The following is a 24,364-nucleotide window of genomic DNA, read 5'->3' as shown; positions in this document are numbered from 1 at the left end:
TGCTTTCATCTGGCAGTGATAGGGGGATGTAAATCGCGCAGGGCAATTTTTGTGAACGAAGTGCAATCTATAATAAGCCTAATTTAAATAGAAAGAAGGTGTGTTTGTGTGGAAGGGTATAACACAGATTTGATTTAAATATTGAAGACACAGTGCAACTTCAGTGCTGATTGCAACTTCTTGAACTGGATTTTGGGTGGTTAATGAATAAGACGAAGCCTTCAGTGAACTTGCCCCTCAATGTCTTTAAAGGAAACTTTGTTTTAAATGTTTTCTCAATAAACATTTAAACAATTGGTGAATAATTTTGTATTGTCTATTTGAGCACGTTTTTCTACCCATGCAGAGCTCACAAATGTTCAGTTTATTCAGCCAATCACGTTGCCTCGGTGCACTTAAAACTTTAATCCAGTATCCAGCAGTTATTAATGTTCCCGATGAGGCATGAAAAGAGGCAGAATAAATGGGAAACTGGGGTCTCATTAAACATTGAATAAACTTTAATATTAAGAAAATTAGGTGCTTGATGGGAAATCTTTTCCTTAACTTTTATTTTATTTTATTTTAAGTATTGAGAGCGAGAGAGAGAAAGAGAGAGAGAGAGAGGAAGAGAGAGAGAGAAAGAGTGAGAGAGAGAGAGAGAGAGAAAGAGAGAGATATAGAGAGAGAGAGAAAGAGAAAGGCAGTTAAATTGGTGGCATTCAGAAGTGTTCAGAGAGCACAAGTCCACTTGAAGTGATACAGTTGCTTCTCACAATCATCAGTGAGAAATTTCCATTCTTATGTGCACAAAAACAATTGCCCTTCTTCTTCCACTGTAGTTTATCTTTAAATTGGCCACTTTCAACACTTTTGTACCAACTGTTTCCCATAAAGCCGAATGATGATGTTAACCACAGTTTCTGGCATCATAAAGAATCGTAATTTAGTTGTACCCGCCTCTGACACTTAGAAATAAACAAGCTGTTTTTCTGCAACTGTAACTTTAAACCTTATATTGGCAAATGAACTCTGTAATAATTGGCTAGTCTCTGTGAACTGGTGTTGTTAACATTTGTTGTTCAGTCACTACATTTGACAGGATTCATTAAATACTATAAATAAAGTTAAAATTCCCATTGCTCTTGCTGGTGCACCTTAATTATTTAGACCTTTTGCCGTAGAACATTCTTTTTTATGTCGAGCACAAAAGGAGATGTTTAATGAATATTGCGGGCCATCTTTTCAGTACAACGGTATGAGAATATAGTCTCACTTTAAAGTTTACAACAACGCAAGTTTTCGCATTAACACACGTGCCACTGTGAACGAGTTTATCTCTTGCACTCATGAATGCAAAATGGACATCAAGAACTTTTCTGAAAAATGACTTACATAACCAAAACCTATCGTATGCAGTGAGAAGGCTTGGAATATGACACAAAACTTGCATGGACTCCTTAAATTATAATTTTGGGTCATTTTTTATGCTTTAAAGTGCAATTGTACTAAAAGTATGACCTGCAATTTTAAAGTATGTTACTTTTTATGTCAAAATACGTTCTACTATCCCAGTTTAATATTCACTGACAACTATAAGTAAGCCATTTGTGGGTTTACCTACCCCAAAAGTATAAACACTGAGCCTCCCAGGCACAGTCAAAACACTGATGTTTATATTTTGAGTGGCCCACTAAGCTCTGCTCATCCCTTTCTAGCTCAATCTACAGTGTGAGTTTGGGGCGTGGCTACTTGTTCAGCCGGGGGAATATGAACAACCATGGCAGATGTGCGCAGAGGAAAAATTTGAAGGCTTGCTAAAAGACAGAGACCAGAGTAAAACCAGAGTCAACATTGTTTTGGCATTTACAAAGTGGAAGATGCACACACACACACACTCACACCACCACCACCACCAAAAATGAGATCGCTCTGGCAAACAGGAGCGGCAATAAAAAGTTGCTAAAACACCAAAATTGTCAGAAGCGGCACTGTCGTTACGCTTACTAGTCACCAGAACAATCACCCTACCTCATGTGCTGGATCCTTATCGGACAACCCGACTTCTCTGCCACGCTTTCTGTCCAGTATGTAATTGCTATATTGGTCTTATTTATTACGACATTTAACGTTGTTTGAAAACATACTTTATTTTTGTTATTCCGTTTGGTGCCACAAATAGCGCAGAAATTACACACTTTACCTTTAAAATATCTATGGAGCCCCTAAAGGGCCATGGTGGTGGGGGAAAATTAGTAGTGTGGGAAAAAAATAAGAAAATGCTTTTGCGTTCTCTTGCAAAACTTTGCGTTCCCCGAGAAACTATGCAGGCACTCGCAAAACTTTGCGTTCCCCTGAGAAACTATGCATTCTCTCACAAATTATTTTGCATTCTCTCGCAAATCAGTTTGTGTTCTCTCAGTATATGCATTTCCGCACCTGATGCTCTGCAGGCTATTGCATTTATGAGTGATAAGTTGAGATGACAGGTGCCGGTGTTGCAAAAAAAAAAAAAAAAAAAAAAAAAAAAACAGAAAATAAATTATTTTAATGCAATTCAAAATGCAACATATTAAAAAAAATTATACAAAAACAACCGTTTTTATATATGTAGCATGTTTTCCCAAACTAAAGGCCTAATGGAATTTGAATATCATATGCTCACATATTAACTATTATTTTATATGCAAGTACGTTTATGTGGCCATTTATCATGCGCCAGCAGATGGCGACAATTGCGTTATGAGTGAGTCAATCATTCACCAATGGCACCTACCAAAACACATAAATGATGCCTCCACAGGGCACTCCGAAGGGAGAGCAATCATGGTGGTCACACTAAAGGGTTGTTCCAAAACAAATACGAATGATTTAAAAGTGAGTTCCAAATTGCAGTTATTTTAAAGCCCAAAACCTTCAGCCACCACACATAATGCAGCATTTTTATTGTTTTATTAATGGAAAGGGAAACACCATCACAACAACAACAAAAACAATGATAATATGCGATTCAAATGTGCACCACAACATTCCATTTCAATTAGACCACTCGCATTTAATGTAATTTTAACTGTGTTGTCTTTATTTTCACACACTCATAAATTGAAGATTATGATTTGTGCATTGTCTATGTATTGTCTTTTGGGCTTCACTCTTTCATTGCACTTATTTTCTCTTCTTGTTGAACACAAATCTGGAACAATGCTGGAATACACATGAGGGCTAGCAGAAGACTGTCATTATGACGCACATTTTGCGAGAGAAAACAAAACAATTTGCAAGAGAACACAAAATAATTTGCGAGATATCGCAAAAGTTTTGCGAGAGAACACAAATGTTTTGTGAATGCACGCAATAATTCTGGGGGGAAAAGCATTTGCTTATTTTTTTCCCCCACCACCTTGACCCTTTAGGGGCTCAGTAAACATCTACTCTTGTGTTCAGGGTAAGAAAGTCTTAAGAGTTTTGAACAACGTAAGAGTGCGTAAACTATGACAGAATTTTCATTTTTGGGTGAACTATACTTTCAAGTGAAAATGAGAGGAAGCACTATTTCTAAGAATATTTGTGACTTATATTATACCTAAAGTTAGAAATGGTTTTATTATTGCTCTATAAATGTGTAAATCTTACTCAACATGAATGAACCTTCTAAAGGGCAAAACAGACAAGATACAAAAGGAGAAAATAAGGAATGAAGAGAAAAAGAAAGCAATGGTGTGCCAGTGGATCTTTAGAGAGGCATGACACCCTGCAGAAAATAAAACACCATCTCAGACAAACAGTTGTCCTCCAGAGGAGAGGATGAAAAGAGTAAACCTGGAGCTTTTACAATGCCATGCCCTTTAAAACTGCCCCACATGAGAGCTCTGTTTTTGTGTGTTTGTGGGAGTGGACACAAAAACAAAGAAAAACAGTTAGAATAGGGTGTTGCTATGGGGTTGCTAGGGCATTCTGAGATGTTGTAAGGTATCAGAGGTGTCATTTATGATGACAGCACAAACTAGATGAGTTACACATCGAAACTGAATACGTAGGGTTAAGGCCCAGATATACTTAATACGAAATCGAACAACAAATGTAATTTAGAACAAAATCTGGCCAAAAATAAAATAAAATTAATAATAATAATAATAATTTTGTGTTCGTTTCAGTGGTTCGTAACATTTAGGAAAACTTCTAACCGGCTGCTAAACACCTTCTTGATGCCATTGGTCCACATCATCGGTAGGTGTGACCTATAGCTCCACCTACTACTATGTTTACGTTTTTTCAGTCAGTATTCAACATGAACACACCAGCGTGCAGTTATAAGCGAGCTGGTGCAAATGAGTACGAATTCACTTAGAGACATTTTCCAAGAACACGCCATGCGATTTTTTTGTTTTGTTTTGTTTTGTTTAATTAGTCTACAAAAGGAATCAAATCTACTCAAATACTCATGTGCCATCTGCAGCCGAAAGCCATTCACACATCTGTATAAAGTAAGATATGCCTCTATCACCATTCTTTTGTCTGTAATCTGAATATTAACACTCTTTTATAAACCTATCTTTGAAGTAGTATCAGTGTCATCATAAATTACAATAACAGTGTAATAGGTACATATTATCGCTGTGTGTAGCGTGTTAGCGCAGTAGCGCCATGAGTTCAGAATCTAAACAAGACAAATTAAACATTTTCTACTGCATATATATTAGGGTTGCTCCGATACAAACATTTTGGCTTCGGTACGATACCAGCCTTTGGTACCTCGTTATCGATACTAAATTGGTACTATAATCAACAAATAAAAAGCATCAGATTTTTGATGAAATTACACAGAAAAGACCTGATTAAAAGAAAGAACTGCATAAAGTCTCACAGATACAAATTTTGAATTTTCCATTTTAATTGTTCTGGATTCCATGTTTAATGTTTCAATTAAATGTTTAATGAAATTGATACATACAGCAATAAATAAAATGTATTTATATATATATATATATTTCGGTAACTCCTGTCATGTATGTCTTGCCTAAAGTTCATAAATCTTTGAACATCCTATAGTGGTTTCCAATGAAAGTCTTTTGGAACCCATATCTCATTATTTAGATCGAATTCTTAAACCTTTGGTGGAACAACTTCCATCTTATTTGAAAGATCTGGGTGATTTTATACAACAGCTAAAAGATGTTAACTTTGAAGGTTGTGATGCATAAATCTTTCTGGTCACATTAGATGTCATTTCTTTATATACCAACATCCCACATGATATGGGTTTGGAAGCTCTCGAGTTTATCCTTGAATCAAGAATTGATAAAACTCTACCGTCTAATTTTATTCTGGGACATGACGTCCATGCTTCTTTTTAAGAATTATTTCTTATTTGAGGATCGCTATTATCTCCAGAAACAGGGAGCTGTGATGGGTTAAAAATTCTCCCCAGACTATGCCTGTCTGTTTATGGGTTTTCTAGAAGAAAAAAATATTTGGAATAATAACCCTTTTTCCAAATACATTTTGATGTGGAAAACATACATCGATGACATTTTTTGCATTTTCAGGGGATCTAAAGAAAACTTTGAGGACTTTTTGATCTTCCTAAATAACATGGTTGATTCTATTAAATGTAATGCTGAAATAGATCCAAATTCAGTATCCTTTTTGGATACGAGAGTCTGTTTACAGTTAGGATCGCTATATACAACATTATATACAAAACACACTGACAAAAATAGTATTTTGCATGCATCGAGTTCTCATCCAACGTATTATAAAAAGAGTTTACCATACACACAGTTTTTGAGAGTAAAGCTATCTGAATGATGGAACTGGATTTTGAGACTGAGGTAGTAAAAATGTATAAGCAATTTCGCCTTCGCCCAAAAGCAACAGAAAAAACATCTCTGTAGTTTGTACAACAACCTTTCCTCGACACAGCCAATAAATTAAAGAAATAATAAAAAAAACATTGGTATGTTTTAAAGAGTGATCCTATTTGTTCCAATCTTTTTCAGGATCCTCCGCTCTTTGCATATTTAGTGATTTTTTTGGTTAAAGCGGACACTAGGGCTGCACAATTAACCGAAAAACTAATCGTGATCACGATTATGTAATCGTGAAAACTGACGATTACAGCATTCAGTTTAAGTCTGCTCCTGTTGCGTCAATGGTTTCTATTTATAATGTGTTTTTGCAGTGGTTGAGTATTCTAACCAATAACTAACATGTCCGTTGAGCAATGAAACGGCAATGGCCAATCAGAGCCGCTTAAATTAGTCCTCCATCCTATCAGTAATGACAGCTGATCCTAATGTGCAAGTTTTAAAACATCTGAATGCCCAAATGCTTGCTTTATGTTCCACCTCTGTTTGCGGTGGCACACAAAAATTAGTACTGAAGAAACATCACCTGACACTTGAAAAGAAGCTGTAGAACAAGATTTGGATTCATTGCATATTGCACCACCCGCTTTGAACGTAGATGTTAAATACACTGCAAATGAGCAACACGACAAAACTAAAACGCTCACGTTCTAATCAAGGCATAGACGCGGTGTAAATAATTGATTTATTATGCTGATTAGACAGCTTTGTTTATAATGAGAGCATTCGCGAGAGTGCAGAACTTTGTGCGGAGCGTCACTCAGCTCGGGTCGAAATGCAAGTCTCAAACAGTGTAAACCTGCAGTGAGTGACAGCAGTTATTGCAATGGGAGAGTTTGTCGTGTTGCTTGATTTCTGTGTACAATTTATTAAAAATGTAATAACAGTTTTGTTTTGTCATGTTAATAAGTAGGCCAATGTGAATTTGACTTGTACAAAATAGCAATAAGTAATTCAGCTTAACTGTCCTATGTTTGTTTTGGAGGTGTAGCCAACGTAAAGAATATGGCATGAATAGCATATTTCAGGAATCACCGTCATTGTTATCACATCTGTTCTAATAAGACCCATTTGCCATGCAGCTTGTATTAATAGATTTAACATTTTCACGAATCGCACAAACTCCGATCACAAATGACTGTTTTTAATTTCCAAAGTGCAACCACTGAGGCCAAAAATGATCTAATAATGATCTTACATGAACAAGATCACCACTGAAGATCTAACGGGATGAATGGTCCCCTGTCTCGCCACTAAAGGGCTTACTGAACGCAGTTAGTAACTTGGTCAATTTAAATCGGCTGTTAATAAGTTTGAATATTGAATATGTCATATTATTTACTGTACGTGGACTAATAATTTATGCAGTAATTTAGCAATAATTAAATGTATTCTATACCATAGGTATCCATTTAAAATCATTTTTATTTGGCCTAACATTAGCAAACATTATTACAATATTTAATGTTTAAAAGATGTTTAAAAGAAACTGAAGCGCAGCTCATATCCACTATTGAAATCTGCTGCTCTGAAGAACCGCATGGTTGCGTGCTTTGTGCTTTGTGACGTCATGGTAATTTAATATTTTAATCGATATTAACAATCACGATTACATGATTTTCTTTTTTTTTTCTGATTTTCTCCCCTTTTTCTCCCCAATTTGGAATGTCCAATTCCCAATGTGCTCTAAGTCCTAGTGGTGGCGTAGTGACTCGCCTAATCTGTGTGGCGGAGGACGAATCTCAGTTGCCTCAGCGTCTGAGACCGTCAATCCACACATCTTATCATGTGGCTTGTTGAGCGCATAACCGCCGAGACATAGCGCGTGGAGGCTTCACGCTATTCTCCGCGGCATCCACACACAACTCACCACGTGCCCCACCGAGAGCGAACCACATTATAGCGACCATGAGGAGGTTACCCCATGTGACTCTACCCACCCTAGCAACCGGGCCAATTTGATTGCTTGGGAGACCTGGCTGGAGTCACTCAGCACTGGATTCGAACTCGTGACGCCAGGTGTGGTAGTCAGCATCTTTACTCGCTGAGCTACCCAGACCCCTATGCCCATGTTTTTGAATTATGTATGATCCACATTTGTATTGACATAATTGACATTTCTCGAAGTATAATGTATATATGACACAGAATATAATTCCTCACTGATTTTTGTGCATACAACAATTCTTTAAATAATGAATATTATTGGTATATGGTTGTGATATAATAATATAATGGGTCATTTTTGAATATGCAATTTTTATGTAATTTGTGTCCTTCTCTATCTCCTGATATATACATGTAGATTCTTGATATCTTGTCTTTGTTACTTTAGTAATATATGTGAATGCCGGTATACCATATAAAGAGGCAATATACGAATGTCTATAACATTTAGCAAGCATTTGTATATTTTGAAGTATATTCTATTAGGAAAAATACAGTAAATGCTCCCTCTTTATAACTGGAATCAGGTGTGCTATTGTTAATGGGACACTGATGATGATGTAAATCGAAAATGTTTTGTCTTTGTACTGAGCACTTTTTGCACTTTTGCACTTTTTGGCCTCTCAATAAACAAAAAAAAAACCAAAAAAAAAATATAAGACTTTTTCTACACATTGTGTGTGAGCTTCCCCTCTTTTTTGGACCTTAGAATGATTTAATGGACAAACATGTTCGGCTCAGTATATGACAATCTTCAATTTATGTGATACGAGCATTATTACTGTCCTGAATTTAAAACAATTTGGTCATGAGGTTCGCCACTGTACCATTATTGTTTCCATTGACTGATGGGTTCTAAGGCAACAATTTACGTCTAACATTTCCATGACATTACACTCACCCGTATAATGTGTTTTGGGCACAGTGTTTAATTATGTGTATTAAAAGTCTTTGATGCTTGCCCAGTCTACTATTAACATGCTAAATCTTTCCAAAAGTTGTCATGACTGAACTTATTTTAGGATTCCTATGAAACTAAAACTGATGCTGCAATGATGATTTATGATATTAAAAAAATTCCTTGTTGAAAGTTGTTTCCACATGCAATTAAACAAGTAGTAGCAGTGGTTAATTGGATGTAGACCCCAAAGAGCCTATGATATCTGTGATTGGCTTTCATGACATGCCGGTATCTGTAAATTAGCCAGATATGATTAGAGTGTGTATACAGAAGATCATGTAATACATGACTTACATGCCATTTACTTATTCTCTATGAAATGCAAATACAGGTAAAATATCAAAGGTGAAATTGGCTGGAAATATGATGTTATATTTAATTTAACAGCAAGGCACGAACATCATTAAGATGATGTTCTTGTTAGCCACAGAATTAATGTGGTTGCCAAGTCAAATTTTAACCACATACATGTTGACACTGGCTTGACTGATTGTATTGTTGTACAAACATCTGTGCTTACACCACAAACCACTATAATCATACATGATTCTGTCACACTACTTCAGAAAAACAAAAATCACCAAAAATTTTTAATTCTGTCATTCATTTCATTCCAAACTTGTATGCTGTTATTAATTCTATGGAAAAAAAAAAAGAAATCTTGAAGAAATGTCACAAAGCTTTTTCCCATACAACGAGAGCTTTTAGTGCCATGTCTGTCAAGCAGAAGAGGAACAAGGATAATAGGCAGCATTACTTAATTCATTTGATTAATAGCCTTTAATTTGAACATTGTTGAATAGCAATGGGATGTGGAATAACAAAATACAGGAAGTAAATGTGGCTTTTTATCCGATTGAGTAAATAAATTACCAAAATAGTGGTTAGTTGCAGCCCTAAACTAAAGCTTAAAAGGCTTGATTACAGACAATAGTAATTAGTAGTGTTTAATGTCTATCCATCACTAACCACCTTTCTCATGTAAAACACTCTGACAGGGCGTGGGGAAATTCTTCACATTTTCTCTCGTCGCCAATCCCTCAGATCTGCAACAAACACGTCAGGACAAGCGGCCAGCGTCAGTCCAAACAGAGTGAGTGACGAAATGGTGAAAAAAAAACCAATGTGGCACTAAACGTCCTCTCACAAACTGTGATAGACATTACACAGTCTGACAAGGCAATTTAAAGATCCCATATTATGCTAATTTACAGGATCATTATTTTATTTTGGGGGTCTACTAGAATAGGTTTACATGCTTTAATATTCAAAAAACACATTATTTGTCTCATACTGTACATTGCTGCAGCACCTCTTTTCACCCCTGTCTGAAACGCTCTGTTGTAGCTCCTGTCTCTTTAAAGCCCCCTTTTCCGAAAAGCCCAGTCTGCTCTGATTGGTCAGCTGGCCCAGTCTTGTTGTGATTGGTCAACCGCTTAGAGCGTGTGTTGGAAATGTAACACCCCTTACTATAACTGAGTTTAAGCTTAAAGTATCCCTTATGCCTCCTACACACTACACGACTTTCAAAGACGTCGGATTGTGGTATCGTTCATATTACACAACTGTCTGTCTTGTCATGAAGTCGTAGGGTTTTCAAATTACACGAGGAATCGGTGACAGTTGTGAACACATTACAAAACATTTCACTATTGACGTATCCCCGACGACTCTGCCTGGACTCCAAATTACGTTTCACAACAGTGTACATGTGAGAAGTGATACGAGATAAGAAAACAAATGCATGATCATATGTTATGCATTTCAGAATATGATGTGTATGTTTTTAATCGCCTAAAGGCATCATATATTTTATTGGTTACAATATGAAAAAATACCTCCTACTGAAAAATCGACCTATTTGCTTACCTGACTGTCCAAGAGAATTTTCAATTTCTCTCCAACTATTCTCTTTCTCCACCCGTTTGTGGTACAGTTCAGAGGAAACATCAAATAGGCACTGGTGCTCCTGCCAATGTTCCACTAATTTTTCCTCCATTTCTTCGGTCCAATGAGACTTTCTTGATACCACAGCCATGCTGGTTGATGTTCTGTTGCAGGTACATCAGGACTCCTCCCACTGAAACTTCCCGTGCCCCGTTTCTTGCTCTCTCATTGGCTGAAGTTCAACGCTGCAGTTGTATTCAGTCAAAGCACATTTCACATTGTGCGATCTGGAGTTGCAGACAGGTCCAGATATTTATGTTATATATCTCACTGACGTCGGTGATGCATCAGCGCTACTCTCAGATTGCTTCTTTGATAACTCATACATTGTGTTCGTCGCTCATGGGAGCGAGCTCTGATTTGCCTATGATTTCTGGCTTTTGTCGGTGATCTCCACAAAACTGTCGGCGAGTGAAAATCGAGCCTAAAATTGTGTAGTGTAAACTCGGCATTACGCGGGCATTATGCAAATGTGTTACATAGTGACATAGCTAAGTCACGGAAGTAATGGCTGGACTGCAAACTAGGCAGTTCAGGAGCAGTGTTTTCTGTGGGAGAGAGCAACAAACATCTATATTACACACTAAAGGAAAGGTAAAATCCCAAAAAGCACAATAGGGCCTCTTTAAAGGTCTGTGGAGGACAAACTAAACATAAGTTGTTTTGTTCTTCACACTAAATGCCTGCCCTTTTCCCCAAAACCCTGTTGTTGACCTACTCTCCTCCACGCAGGCATGAAAGCAGAACAGCCCCCGTCTGGCATTTTGCTTGCCCATTAAATTTTAAAACCCAGTCATTCCACAGAGATCGCTCATCCCTGCAGGGTGCCCTGCTAATTCTACAGCTTGCAAGGCTTTTCTCCACCCCTCCCCCAAAAACCCATCAACAGACCACCAATCCACCAGCTAAAGAAAGCAAGAGAGAAGAAAAGAGGCAGATAAACAAAGAGCTGAAGGTTTAGTTCTGTATGTTCATCTGCTATTGTTGAGCTGTGGAAGTTTGTTTATGACATCTGAGAATACGCAAGTGCAAGCTGAGCGCGCACAGTACAGGGAGAGATGAGAGGATGTTTTCAGCCCTCTCTCTTATGTCCATACTCCAAATGGTGCTCGGAAGTCCGTAAATAATTTTTCATGTTTCATGTTTCAATGAAACATCAGAATGAACCAAATACAAATTAAATCAATTAAACTTCTCAGCGATACAGAGCACGTTCTAGGAAAGTGTGCTCGGCTAGCGCGTCTCTGTGCACTAGGGCTGCAACTAATGATTATTTTGATAATTGACTAATCTAACGATTATTAGAACGATTATTCGACTATTCGGGCGATTATTGCAACGATTAATCATTAGCTCTAAACCGACTATTCAGCTTGTGCCCTGACTTAAAAGGTTGTATTAAATGTGCTTGCTAACAATAAAGAGGACAAAATCATCTTTTAAAAATACCTCTAAATGGCATTCACTGAATTAAAGGGAAAAAAATACTTTATTATGTTTAATTCAGTAAAGAAATTCACTGCAAAAAATCCTATTGTTATCAAGTGTTTTTGTCTTGTTTTCCATTTAAAATTGTCTAAAAATCCTTAAAAAAGATACATTTACTTGAGAAGCAACATATAAGATATTTAGACTTGCTTTAAGAGAATGTCTCTTAAATATAAGTGTATTTTGCTTATAAGTGTATTTTTTCACTTGGTTATACTTCTGCGAGTGCAGTAAAGACAAAATATACTTATATTCAAGATCTATTCACTAAAAGCAAGTTTAAATATCTTATATGCTGCTGCTCAGGTGAATGCATCTTTTTTAAAGGATTTTTAGATATTTTAAAATATTTGTATTTTTTATATTATATTCAACATTCTCAGATAAAAAAAAAAATAAAAAATTTATTCTGCAGTATAGCTGCTAAAGTAAATGTACGTTGTTTTAAAGGAGTTAAACAAACCCTCTCTTATTAATAAAGCTGCTTTTGCCAATTTTCTTCACGATAAGAAACGCACAGTGACATTATGATTCAATAAGTTGCCATCACATTATAATCTAGCTGCCTTAAGCGCACGCACTCGAGGGATGAGCGTCCCCGCAACAGAGTGTACCTCAGCCGGGTGCAGTTTCAATCTCTCCCCATTAGATCGGGACACTTCACGCAACTCATAGAAGAGGCGCTGACCGCACAGAGAAATGCCAGTTTCCTTATTATTTTAACTTTAATAAAGCTATAACGCATTAAAGATGTAACGGCGGGGTGTTTCCTTTAAAGACGCTCAACACGCAAGTTTTGCTTAAGCTGAGCGTCAGCTCCGGCTCTGCTTATTCCACAACAAGAGTGCTTCTGTATTTACTTATTTTGTATTTTTGCATTATAATTCCCTCATATTTTGCGATCTACATCACCTGAAGCTGTTTGGAAAGTTTAGAGTGCATCTGGACTGTGAGATGTTTTCTTCCTCTCCTCAGTCAGGCGCGAGCTGCAGTGCTGCTCTTGTATGCAATCATTAGTTTCATATGATCTTATGTTACGTTAAGATCAAACGACTATTCAACAAAGAACATTTTTGTCGAAATTTTTTTATTGTCGACGTTGTCGATAATGTTGACTAATCATTTCAGCCCTACTGTGCACTCTCAAATTCGTTGGGTATGCTCGCGCTGCACAATGGCAGTTCTACTCCATTGTATGATGCGTGGTATAGGGAAAAAAAAAAATTTTCCGATCGAGTACATGAGCAAAGTATCTAACCTGATAGCAATCCTTTCACAAATGCATCTCTTTTTGCAATGAGCTTCATCCATGGAAATCTGGAAGATCCCAAACTCCTGAACTCTCCAGGATGAGGCTGGTAGTGAATGCAAAGAGAACGCATTAGTGGAGACGATGCATTTTAAATTTGTGGTGGCACATTATAGCGAGACACAGTGTTCAGCATATGAATTTCATATAATTTCAAAATAGCGGGACAAATTCTGTTCTAAAATCTCCAGAGCACCAGAGCACTTGGTGGGCCACAGATGGCCTGCGGGCCGTAGTTTGGACACCCCTACCCTAGGCAGACTACCATCCATCTGGAAGGTGTGAGTTTTATCAGCTAGATGGAAGTGTGGGTCAGTGTGGGAGGCAACAGTGACCACTAGAGCAGAAGAGGAAAATGACAAATCAGGACAAGACACTTTTAAAATCGCCATGAATTTAAAATGGACAATTCTTATTTCTTATTGGATGTTGCTGGTTTTATTATAAACTATTTATTGGAGCTCATTATTTTTTTGGTTTGCCCTCTTAATATTTAATCAAAAACAGTAGGAAATATGTCAAACCAGCTAACTGAACAGCGTTCGTCAAGGCACTCCAGTGTGACTTTAAAATGAAAGTAACTTCCAGACTGATCTTACAGTGAAATCGGAAACAACAGGTTGAATTTTCTTTAGCTAAAATCGGTCTGTGCTTACCAAATTTCGAAACACTGCCCCCCCGTGGCAAAGTGATAAGTGTTGCTGGGCATATGGGTACACATCTGTGAAAATGTGCACATCTGGGATGGCATGAGGGTGAGTAAATGATGAGAGAATTTTCATTTTTGGACGAACTATTCGTTTAAAAGGTTAGTTTACCCAAAAATGAAAATTCTCTCATGATTGACTCACCTTTAAGCCACCCAGTTGTGTATGACTTTCCTTCTTCAGCACATTTCAGCTCTTTTTGTTCATACAATGCAAGATTATGGGCGCCATTAGATTGCTGGCTATTTGACGGTCCAAAATGCATATTTAGGCAGCATAAAAGTAATCCACGTGACTCTAGTCGATCAGTTAATGTCTTATGAAGCAAATCGATAGGTTTGTGTAAAAATCGATAGGTTTTCTTTGATACTTTGTTATATGAAAAAAAAAAAATACATTAATATGTTTTTGTATAAGTGTGGCTTAAGTGTTTAAAGGGGTCATGTCATGAGGAATCAAATTTTCCTTGATATTTTGACATATCATAGTATTTCTACTATAACAAACATACTTAAAATTTCAGAACTCAAAACAATCCCCAATGCAATAAAAGCATTTACTGAAACCAAGCTGCAAAAATGCCTTGTTCTCTACTTACACAACTACCCTACGTCACTAGGGGTACATTAATTCATGACCGCCTCTACAGCTCGAAAACAACAATGCATACTTTTACATCAACGCACCCTTGGCCCCGCCCACTGGTGATTCAGTTTGTAAACTGAGAGAGAAGGACAAACGAGGCCTACTGTGGTGTTTTCCTGAACACCAAATTTGGATTATTTTTGTATATATTCATGCACAAGACAGTCATATTTGACCACTTGATATATATCTCACACCACTTTTAAAAGACGCTGTGTCAAGTTACAACTCTGAAAAGGAGAAGAAATTCGGTTTCATTAAGTTGCTGTGCCTCTATTTTGAGCACAAACGTGTCATGACATGGACATGTTCATTCGCCCATCTGTGCTATTTTTAATTGCTGGTATATGAAAACATGCACTAAATGGACATATTTTTGATATACGTTTCCAGCGATGAGATGCAGTATGTGTGCACGTCTAGTTCACACTGTGCTTTGGACTATGTGTGTGCATCATGCGGATGTGTCTTTATTAAAGCTGTCAGAATTAATGCGTTAATGCATGCAATGAATTAAAAAAAGTTAAATTTTTTGCATTGCTGCTTTGACGCGAATCATGCACCCAGCTTCACAATTGCTGTAACAAAGTGGATAGCCACAGTCTATGGGCAAATTAATATTGTGGAGGATGACAGTTTAAGGGATTGAATGCCCAATGCAATAAATATGCAACCTATGTAGGGACTAGTTCTTTCAATTAGTCAAACTCCACTTAGACTTTGGGAAACGTTTAATGTTACTTGAATTGGTGCTATTTTAGTGCATTGTCTTTATATTGTGGAAGGCTTTGTTTGGGAAATGTTAATAAAGCATTATATTGCTAAATATTGTTTTCTTTCCTAAGATGGAAATAAATGAATTTTGACAAGAAAATAACTATATATTAATCGCGATTAACTTCAGAAAATTATGCGATTAAAAATATTAATGGACTGACAGCACTAGTATTTCAGCGTGGACTGTGTGTTTTTTTTTCAGCTCATGTTAGCGTGGATTGCTTGTGAACCAGTCATAATATGATCAAGCTTTGCAAAGCAACTATTATTGAAGGATGGGGCAGTTGAAAACACTTGGACCCGATGCAAAACAGCAAGTAAACCGTTTCATTCATGAATATTTCAAATGTTATGACTGTTTGATAGTTTATGGTGCTAGGTGTTAACTGTTGTGCTTGAGATGAACAGTTTAATATATTCGGATGCAATGTGTTGGATGTGTGTTTTGTGTAAACCCTGAAATGTAGTTTTATAATAAGGTGGGGTTGTTAATTTTCTTCCGATTGAGATTCAAATATGGCTGATTTCGAGGGGCTGCACGATGTCATCATAACAGTGGGTGTTTACATTGAAGTTTTAAGGAGGTGCTTAGGCCAAAACAGAGCGTTTCAGACAGAGGGCCAGAGACAGGGTGGAAAATTATCATATATTACTAAATTATGACTGTTTTGGTGCCAAAAAAATCAAAAAACGTTACTAACATTGTCAGTGGACCTCAGGGAAGATAACAAAACTAACATATATATATATATATATATATATATATACACACACACACATATAAAAGAGCATTTCATGTTTGGGGCCACTGCATGTCAATATTAAAGCAAAAAAGGTAGAAGAAGATTGTCTGTTGAATCAGCCTTGTGTATGCTCTTACGGAAATCAAGAGTTCATGTCAAATTTGCCGCAAATGTGCCACAAATTCGCCTCTGATCATTTTCACATGCAAATGAGCTTTGCGGAAAATTGTCCATTGTTGCCAAAGGTATGCCGGAGGTTCACCACTACCAGCGAAGAGTTGAAAACTTCTGGTAAACATATGTGGCGAACCAAAAGCTCATTTGAATGTGAAAATAACGAGCGTCAAATTTGCTGCAAATTCGCAGGACGTTTGCGGCTAGTTTAGATTTTTTGTAAGGGTGCGCGTAAACAAAAACTAAGGTCTTCAGTTAAAAACAATTAATAATAAAAAATAAAAAACCCACAAAAAAACAGCCAAATATTTGTTTAATACTGCTGCGAATATTATACTACTGCGAATAAATGCAGTGCCTAAAACATCACTTGCAATGACTTGCTGAGTTTGAAATGATCCCCCTTTCACGATATTTTTATTTATGCTCTCTTTCTTTAAAAAACCTGGCCTCGTTTGACTCCACAATCTAGAGGGACCTTTCAGAAGTAGCGTTTTGCCATTTTATCTCCAGTTAAACTCACAAACTATGTAAGGTAGAGAAAGGAGTGTCTTGACAAGTGACCACTGCAGTCTGTAGGCAAGTGCTGCACCCTTGACTGCTTTAACCCCACAGGCCTGTCATGTCTTGTTGTCAAGCTGGTTGAGCAGGCAGAGCCTATGCTAACGTCAGGGCTGTTAACAAAGTAGCTCACTCCTGACTACATTTGAGCAAGGTCACCTAAACCAGCCTCTACAGCTACTTAACATGACCTCATGCATCATAGCTTCACAGCCAGAAGATAAAATGCAAGGAGTGTGAATTAATAACCATCTCTGAAGAGAATGTGGGTCACAAAATCTTGTGAAACTTCTGTGCTAACAGAAACTGTACTTCAGCCAAGGAAGTCAAAAGCATGATGTTGTTTTAAAGTGTTAGTTAAAATAAAAATTTTCCAAGCATATACTTGCCCTTATGTTTTTCAAACCAGTATGATTGTTTTCTTCTGTGTCTCATAGCAAAACATGACGCACCAGTTTGAACCTGCAAATGAGATTTGAAAGCTCCAGCAGATGGAAAGATTTTCAAACAAGAGGCTTAAGTAGATGACGAAATTTTCATTTTGGAGGGAACTTACACTTTAATGGTTAAATTCTGGCTGGACCAAAGAAGGAATTGTAGGGTTTGTTGAAATAGTGCAAAATAAACAATGGTTTGCTTCAGCATCAGGGCTGTGGCCCCTTTTTAAAACAAAGACCTTACATATTGCGTGCATATCCTTTTTTCTGGCCATTATTGCCTTCTAAAAATATTTATTCCAATGGGACAAATTGTGTTCCATGTGACTTGCGGCACCATGATTCAGGGCCAACAGAAAAAGGCAGTGTGTTGTGGGCCAACCACACAAGAGCTCTGAATGTTGGTTTCCACTGACAAAGACAGGCCAGTTTCTCACACAGCTGAGAGGAAGGGGCGCTTTACTGCCAGAAACCTCACATCAGACTGGAAAATGAAACAGCAGTGAACGGTGTCATGGTTTTTATACCAAAGCATAAAGTAAAAAAGGAGAGAAAGAAGGGGAGGCAAGTCTTCTAAAAAAACAACAAAAAAAAAAACAAGTGTTGCATGTATTCCATATTAGAAAATTAGGTGATTCTGGAATGGTGTAATAACAAAAACCACTATGGAATTACATGGTTTTTTGTACAAGTACTATTGCAGTACCATTGGTTTTTTGGACATGTACGATGGTAATTTAATGGTATTCTTTGATGAACCTAAGATTACCATGTGAACAGTATGGACATTGTTGGGGGATGGGGATGGGGGGGGGGGGTGTACACTAACTAACAAACTAACTAATAGTAGTGATGCTACAAATGTAAAGGTGAAGTTTGCAATTCATGCACCACTAGCATCAACAAATGGAACTGCAAAAACTACCATATTTAAACTTCACTGTCTCAGCGTAGTTTCCCCAACACTGTATATGAATATAAAAATCCTTCGGTTCCATCGTATATCTACAAGTGTGTCTTAAGGGCATGCCAGCTTCTATGGCTATTTTCATGGCAAAATACAGTTTATACAATAAGAACAGCTGTATAAAGTACCATGGTACCAACACATTACTTTTTCCTGAGGACAGAAGCTTCTCTTTGACAAGGAAATGAGAAAAACAACTCCAGCTTCATAAAGCAGCACAACATCTTCTCCAGTTTCGTGTACACTCGCCAGAGATGCCATCAATTCTTTATTAGCTGGTGCACAACCACTTGTTTCCTCCTGTTCCTTCAACAATACAGTGTTTCTTGTGTAAGGAACAGCCAAAGGCACTCAGCCACCCTTTAGGGGCTCCTGGAAGCTCCTCTGGTGCTTAGATTATCCAGAGTTCTCCCAGGAGTGGAAGGATTCCCCATGCCCCCGGTTCACAAGTTCAGTGTAACATGAACTATTTATAAAGCAATGGAAAACTTGCAATAAAAGCTCAAACAGAATAATGATGGGCAGAACTCCAGACAAACGGAGGGAATGAGGTCCTAGAGGTGGGTTTGGGGTTGGGATTATATCGCACAGTATGCTTTGAACTGATACACAATGGACTATGGACATTATGGAATTATCTGGGAGCAAAATAGGGGCACTGTGGAAGAGGCAAGAGAGAGCGAGAAACAAATAAATAGACAAAGGGGAGGGTGCCAAATGACAGTGACCACACACAACTAATCAGATTTTATAGACTGGGTTGATCGCCCCTTAGTCTAGCAAATGCCAGAGTGTATCTGGACCTTGTGTGATTAGGTCAGCAAGACACTGAACACCTTTACAGAGCTGCTGTTCCTTTGTTGTTCTGGCCCTTTACCAGCAGCAGTCAATGACAGCTGAAATTGGAATCGATCATCCAATTGTAAATCAGTATCAGAAATAGTCCAGATAGTGCCGCTTACTATCAATGCCATGTAATCATAGAAGGTAGCATGGTTTGTCAGGTGATAATATACAGACTCAGATATAAAAGGACAAAGAAGCTACTGTATCAGTGAGAACACATTATAACTGGATTAATTGGAAACTAGCCTATTCCGCAAGGCAGTTTTCATGATATTTTCAAGCCCTCAAGGTGATAAGTGCAGTTTAAAGGAATAGTTCACCCAAAAATGAAAATTTACTAACCCTCAGGCCATCCAAGATGTTTCTTTCTTCATCAAAACAGAATTTAAGACTTTTAGGATTTCATTTCAGGCCTCCTCCTCTAAACAATGCAAGTGAATGTCCTCCATTTTTTGACGGTCTAAAATGCATATTTAGGGTGCATCAAAATAATCCACATGACTCCAGTCGACAATTAAAGTTCTTCTGAATGCAAATGATTGATTATTTTTAGAAACAAAACAATACTTATATACTTTTTAACTACAAATGTTCGCTTCCGTACATCTCTGTGACGCGCACTCATGAGAGGGATGACGAAAGCTCGTTGGTAAGATCACGCATCACGTGGAGGAGGAGTCAGGAAGTGTCATTGTTTACATTGTTTTTTAAAATATTATTATTTGGAAATGATTTATTTATTTTATATTGTTTTGAAATTGTTTTGGACCGTTTTGGTTTGTGAACGGCACAAATATCTCTTGTAAACAATGACGCGCTTCCTGACTCCTCCTCCATGTGACGCATGACCTTACCAATGAGCTTACGTCATCCCTCTTATAAGTGCGCTTCACAGAGATGTACGTAAGTGAATATTTGTAGTTAAAAAGTATATAAGTATTGTTTTGTTTCTAAAAATAATCAATCGTTTGCATTCAGGAGAACTTTATTTGTCGACTGGAGTCGTGTGGATTATTTTGATGCACCCTAAATATGCATTTTGGAAATGGAGGACATTCACTTGCATTGTTTAGAGGAGCAGGCCAGAAATGAAATCCTAAAAGTCTTAAATTCTGTTGTGATGAAGAAAGAAACTCAGATACATCTTGGATGGCCTGAGGGTGAGTAAATTATCAGCAAATTTTCATTTTTGGGTGAACTATTCCTTTAAAAGATAAAAACGTAATGACCATTAACAGTTTACAGTTTTCCAATAATTAAAACTTCTCTAAAATATGCATCACGGCAAGACAAACCCATCAACTTGGACTATAAGGCTACAATATAACACTTCCCAATTGAGGTCCTCCAAGATTACAGAGGCAAGACTTCAAACTCAAGAATTGTGGCTCACAACTTAAATGTAGCCAAGAATGGAAAAAGAGAGGCAGGGGAAGTAGCACACCCTATAATTTACAACAGTAATTTTTTTTAGCCTATTCACAGCCCACTAAACTGACAGGTTATATTCCTCTGGTGGAATTATCATGGGCAATTCAAGAGCATATGTTATGATCTGGCTTTTATAACAGGCAATATATTCCAGACAGAGGGTGCCTGTCAGAGAGAGAGGAGTATGTAGAATTTTGCAAAACCTACCTGAAGCACTAGGGGCTCTGGGTTGAAAGCCAAGGTCATCAAGAGCTGCATCCTTTCTGTATCTTTAAGGTTCTTAAGCAGGAAGCTTCCAGAGTCCTTTGTCTCGGCGTACCTCCTGACTATTCTGTCCAGCAGTCTCTGGGATGGACAATGAACAAGGTCTGACCAGCCTTCAACAACATCTGGAGTTAAGAGTCTGACATCCCCATTGAGTCTGGCGAACTCTGTCTTGTACATGGCCTGGATGAGATCGCAACGAGGACGCCCCGTTGCCCTCTTGCAAATCTTCTGGTCAATATCGGCTAGCTCTTGATTAGAACCCAATCGCTTGAGTACGATCCTCCGCGTACCCTCTCGAGGCTCCCCATATTGGGCGAAGAACACGTTTTTTACATTGAAGATGTCAAGGAAGCGAAGGCGACCCCAAGTCTCGAAGGATATTTGTCCATTCATAAACTTACGACACCAACTTGTGCCAAAGCAGGCCGGACACTTGTTGAGGTTGATGAACCGTCGATCGGTGAGTTCGTTCTTTTGGAAAGAGGCGAAGAGATTGTGCGTGTTCATTAGCAAGATAACAAACAGACCCACAATGAAAAGAAGCTTCAAACACCGGTACAAACGGACAAGCTTGAGAGGAAGGAAGCGCAGCATGTTCGTGCACTTGCCAGGCAGGGCAGGGGTAAAGGGGGAAAGGACAGTGAAGAATCAGGGACAGGACTCAGTGGATCTCCATCACTGGTGCTGTCTCATGACATGGAGTTCCCAAAGTGGTGGAAACTAGCAGAGTCCTCCCTTGCCGAGTGTATGCTGGGCTAAGACATCCTCAATGCAATGGCTCTGGAACGCGCTCCGCAAATGCACATTAAAGCAGGTCTGCAAAGAAGCACAAGGAAAGAACAAACATATTACACCGTACAGTATTTTACAAGGCTTGAAACATGAAACAAAGAACATGCCAATTTACAATTACAGACAAATTCACACACTATTTGGGAACCGAGAACCGGTTCTTATTCAGAAGCAGTTCCTTTTTTAAAAAAAATAATACGGGAACCGTATGATTTTTGGTTGCGTTAATGGTTCCTGAATGTGCATTTTTCCAGCAGTGCGGACAGAACACTGTATTAAAATACTCTGACAGCAGCAGTGCAATTCAGAACCAGTGCTACCCCTCTGCTGAATCTATGGCGCATATTACACAGCGAGACCAGAATAGTCCAATTCCCAAACAAATGATGAGCCAGTACTTTTAAATCTAAAAGTATTTTTAAATTTTTAAAACATACAGTGTAGTCCGAATTTCCAAACAAACAACTCTTATGAGCTGATTCTTTTGAATCTACAGCACGAAACACACAGTGCAAACAGTCTAGTTTTTTTTCCCAAATGAGTTGGTTCTTTTTATTGAATCAAAACACTTACACATCGCTCGGCGCTAGGGGTGTAATGGTATGAAATGTTCATGGTAAGATAAACTTCACAAAAAATGCTGCGGTATTACAGTATCACAGTATTCAGGTGCCTTGCTAAAATTATTAGCAGTTTAATATTTATGATAAAGGCCTACCGTATTTTCTGGAAATAAAAGTTGCACCTGGTCAAAATTGCGTTGTTCAGAGAAAAACAAACAAACATTAAAAAAAAGTCGCATCTTTGTATAAGTCGCACTGACAGAAATTGTATAAGGCAGGCACAAGGACCCGGAAGCAGCTGCCCGTGTCCCGACTTCCCTTCATCTGCTCAAAAGTCAGACGCGCTCCGTTATGAAGATTAAATTACCTTAGGAAATAAAGATCTCTATGTTTTGTAACTCTATGCTGTATACAAATAAACAGCTTTTAGTCTGTGACTAAAAGAGTATGCCTGTTATATTCTATTAATTCATTAACGTTAGAGACTGTCTGTCTGTGGATATTTCTGATATTTGAACCCTTTATGCTGTGCATTAATTATCCAGTTCACTGACTGAATGTTTTTACTACGAGTGTTATGAAACATAGAATTTGTAAGAAAAATAATGTTATGATGGACAGAATATTTAAACTGGTTGCATAAAGTACTTTGTAAAGGCAAAATATTTTGAATTGGCCACTTTAAAACGCTTCTACCGTCTCTATGACTGATGTTTTCATCTGTTTGAGTGTATGTACTTTGGTGGCCGTGTGTTTGAATGTCTGTGCAGTTCACGCATGTGACTTTTAAAATGGAGTGACGGTTGAGTGAAACATGAGGATGTCGCAAGTTAGAGATTTACTTGATCAAGTTTATATGATGCGGGGTAAATGTAGCTGATTCTCTCTTAATTTAAAGAATATTTACAATGGAAACTTTCATTGTTTCTTGGATTTTAGAAAAAAAAAAAAATCAAGTAATACAATGAATGCAACACCGTGAATTATAAATCTCAACAGTTTGATAACCGTTTCTTTTTAAAGCCGGGGTATACCCTGAAACTGTGACTCAGTTACATCCCTAGTAGGAGCAGGTACTAACTGATTGTTTGTGACAATATGTAGTTACAGATAGGCTCTGACGTTTGGTGGACATTTATGGGGAATTGTTTTTTTTTTGTTGTTGTTTTTTTTTTAAGTTTGTTCAGATTTTTTTCATAGTATATAGGACCAATTATTGGATAGAATTTATGCTTATAAAAAAATCATGGAGCCATTATTTGAATTGGAACCAATAAAAGGAATTGGAATAGTTAAATTCCTTAAAATTCCAATCCCTATCATTTGAACACCTACTTTTCATTTCTCCAGGCCTAAATTTGAAACCTCTTGTCCCAAGATACACCTCCATAAAGCAAAAGCCAGTTTTTGTGTTGCTTCAAAATGTTTAACAAATTGGAAATGTTCAGGTCATTTGAGTGAATGCACAGCATTCCGAACTGTAACGGATGGATTTCTGCCAGACCAATAAACATCGAGACACTCTGTACCAGACTGCGATGGCTCATATTTCCCCTGGAATAAGTCCTAACAGCCACAGATATAAAAAAAAAAAAAAAGGAAGGAAAAATATTTTCAAACATTACTCTGAAACAGTATCTTACAGAAACCACCTAGTTTATCATACTGCTACAGTATGAGACAACAAATGCTGTGATTTTTTTCTACCACCTGCTAATCAAGAAAGACACATTTTACTTTCAAACGGAAGAGTTCCTATGTGTATTATGAGAAGAGTCATGCTGAGCGTAGTTTAACCTTTGATCAAAGAGTTGCCCTAGTAAGTTTATGTCTCTTTGAAGTTTTCTCTTTGAAAAAGCCTGGTGTCACCAAGGTGATGTGGGGAGGAGAAACAACATTTTACAGAGCATTGTGTGATTGCACCTGATGCAAATGTGTCACTGATACTCTGTCAAA

At 37.7% G+C, this 24,364-nt stretch overlaps 1 protein-coding gene across 2 annotated transcripts in view; it reads right to left on the bottom strand.

The window, feature by feature from the left end:
- The window catches only part of LOC127431651 (divergent protein kinase domain 2A), a 74,252-nt gene that overhangs the window by 32,668 nt on the left and 17,220 nt on the right, over positions 1-24,364 (bottom strand). Inside the window, exon 2 of one of the 2 annotated variants that reach the window (XM_051682181.1) lies at positions 20,994-21,869. The exons of the other annotated variant lie outside the window; for it this stretch is intronic. Within the exon in view, the coding sequence (XP_051538141.1) occupies positions 20,994-21,647 (654 nt within the window). The 5' untranslated portion in view covers positions 21,648-21,869. The remainder of the gene's footprint in view (positions 1-20,993; positions 21,870-24,364) is intronic. 2 annotated transcript variants of the gene reach the window in all.

The sequence above is a fragment of the Myxocyprinus asiaticus genome, chromosome 41, assembly GCF_019703515.2.
Source record: "Myxocyprinus asiaticus isolate MX2 ecotype Aquarium Trade chromosome 41, UBuf_Myxa_2, whole genome shotgun sequence".
NCBI lineage: Eukaryota > Metazoa > Chordata > Actinopteri > Cypriniformes > Catostomidae > Myxocyprinus > Myxocyprinus asiaticus.
The sequence above is the reverse complement of the archived record's forward strand: the minus strand, read 5'-3'. Positions and strand labels throughout refer to the sequence as shown.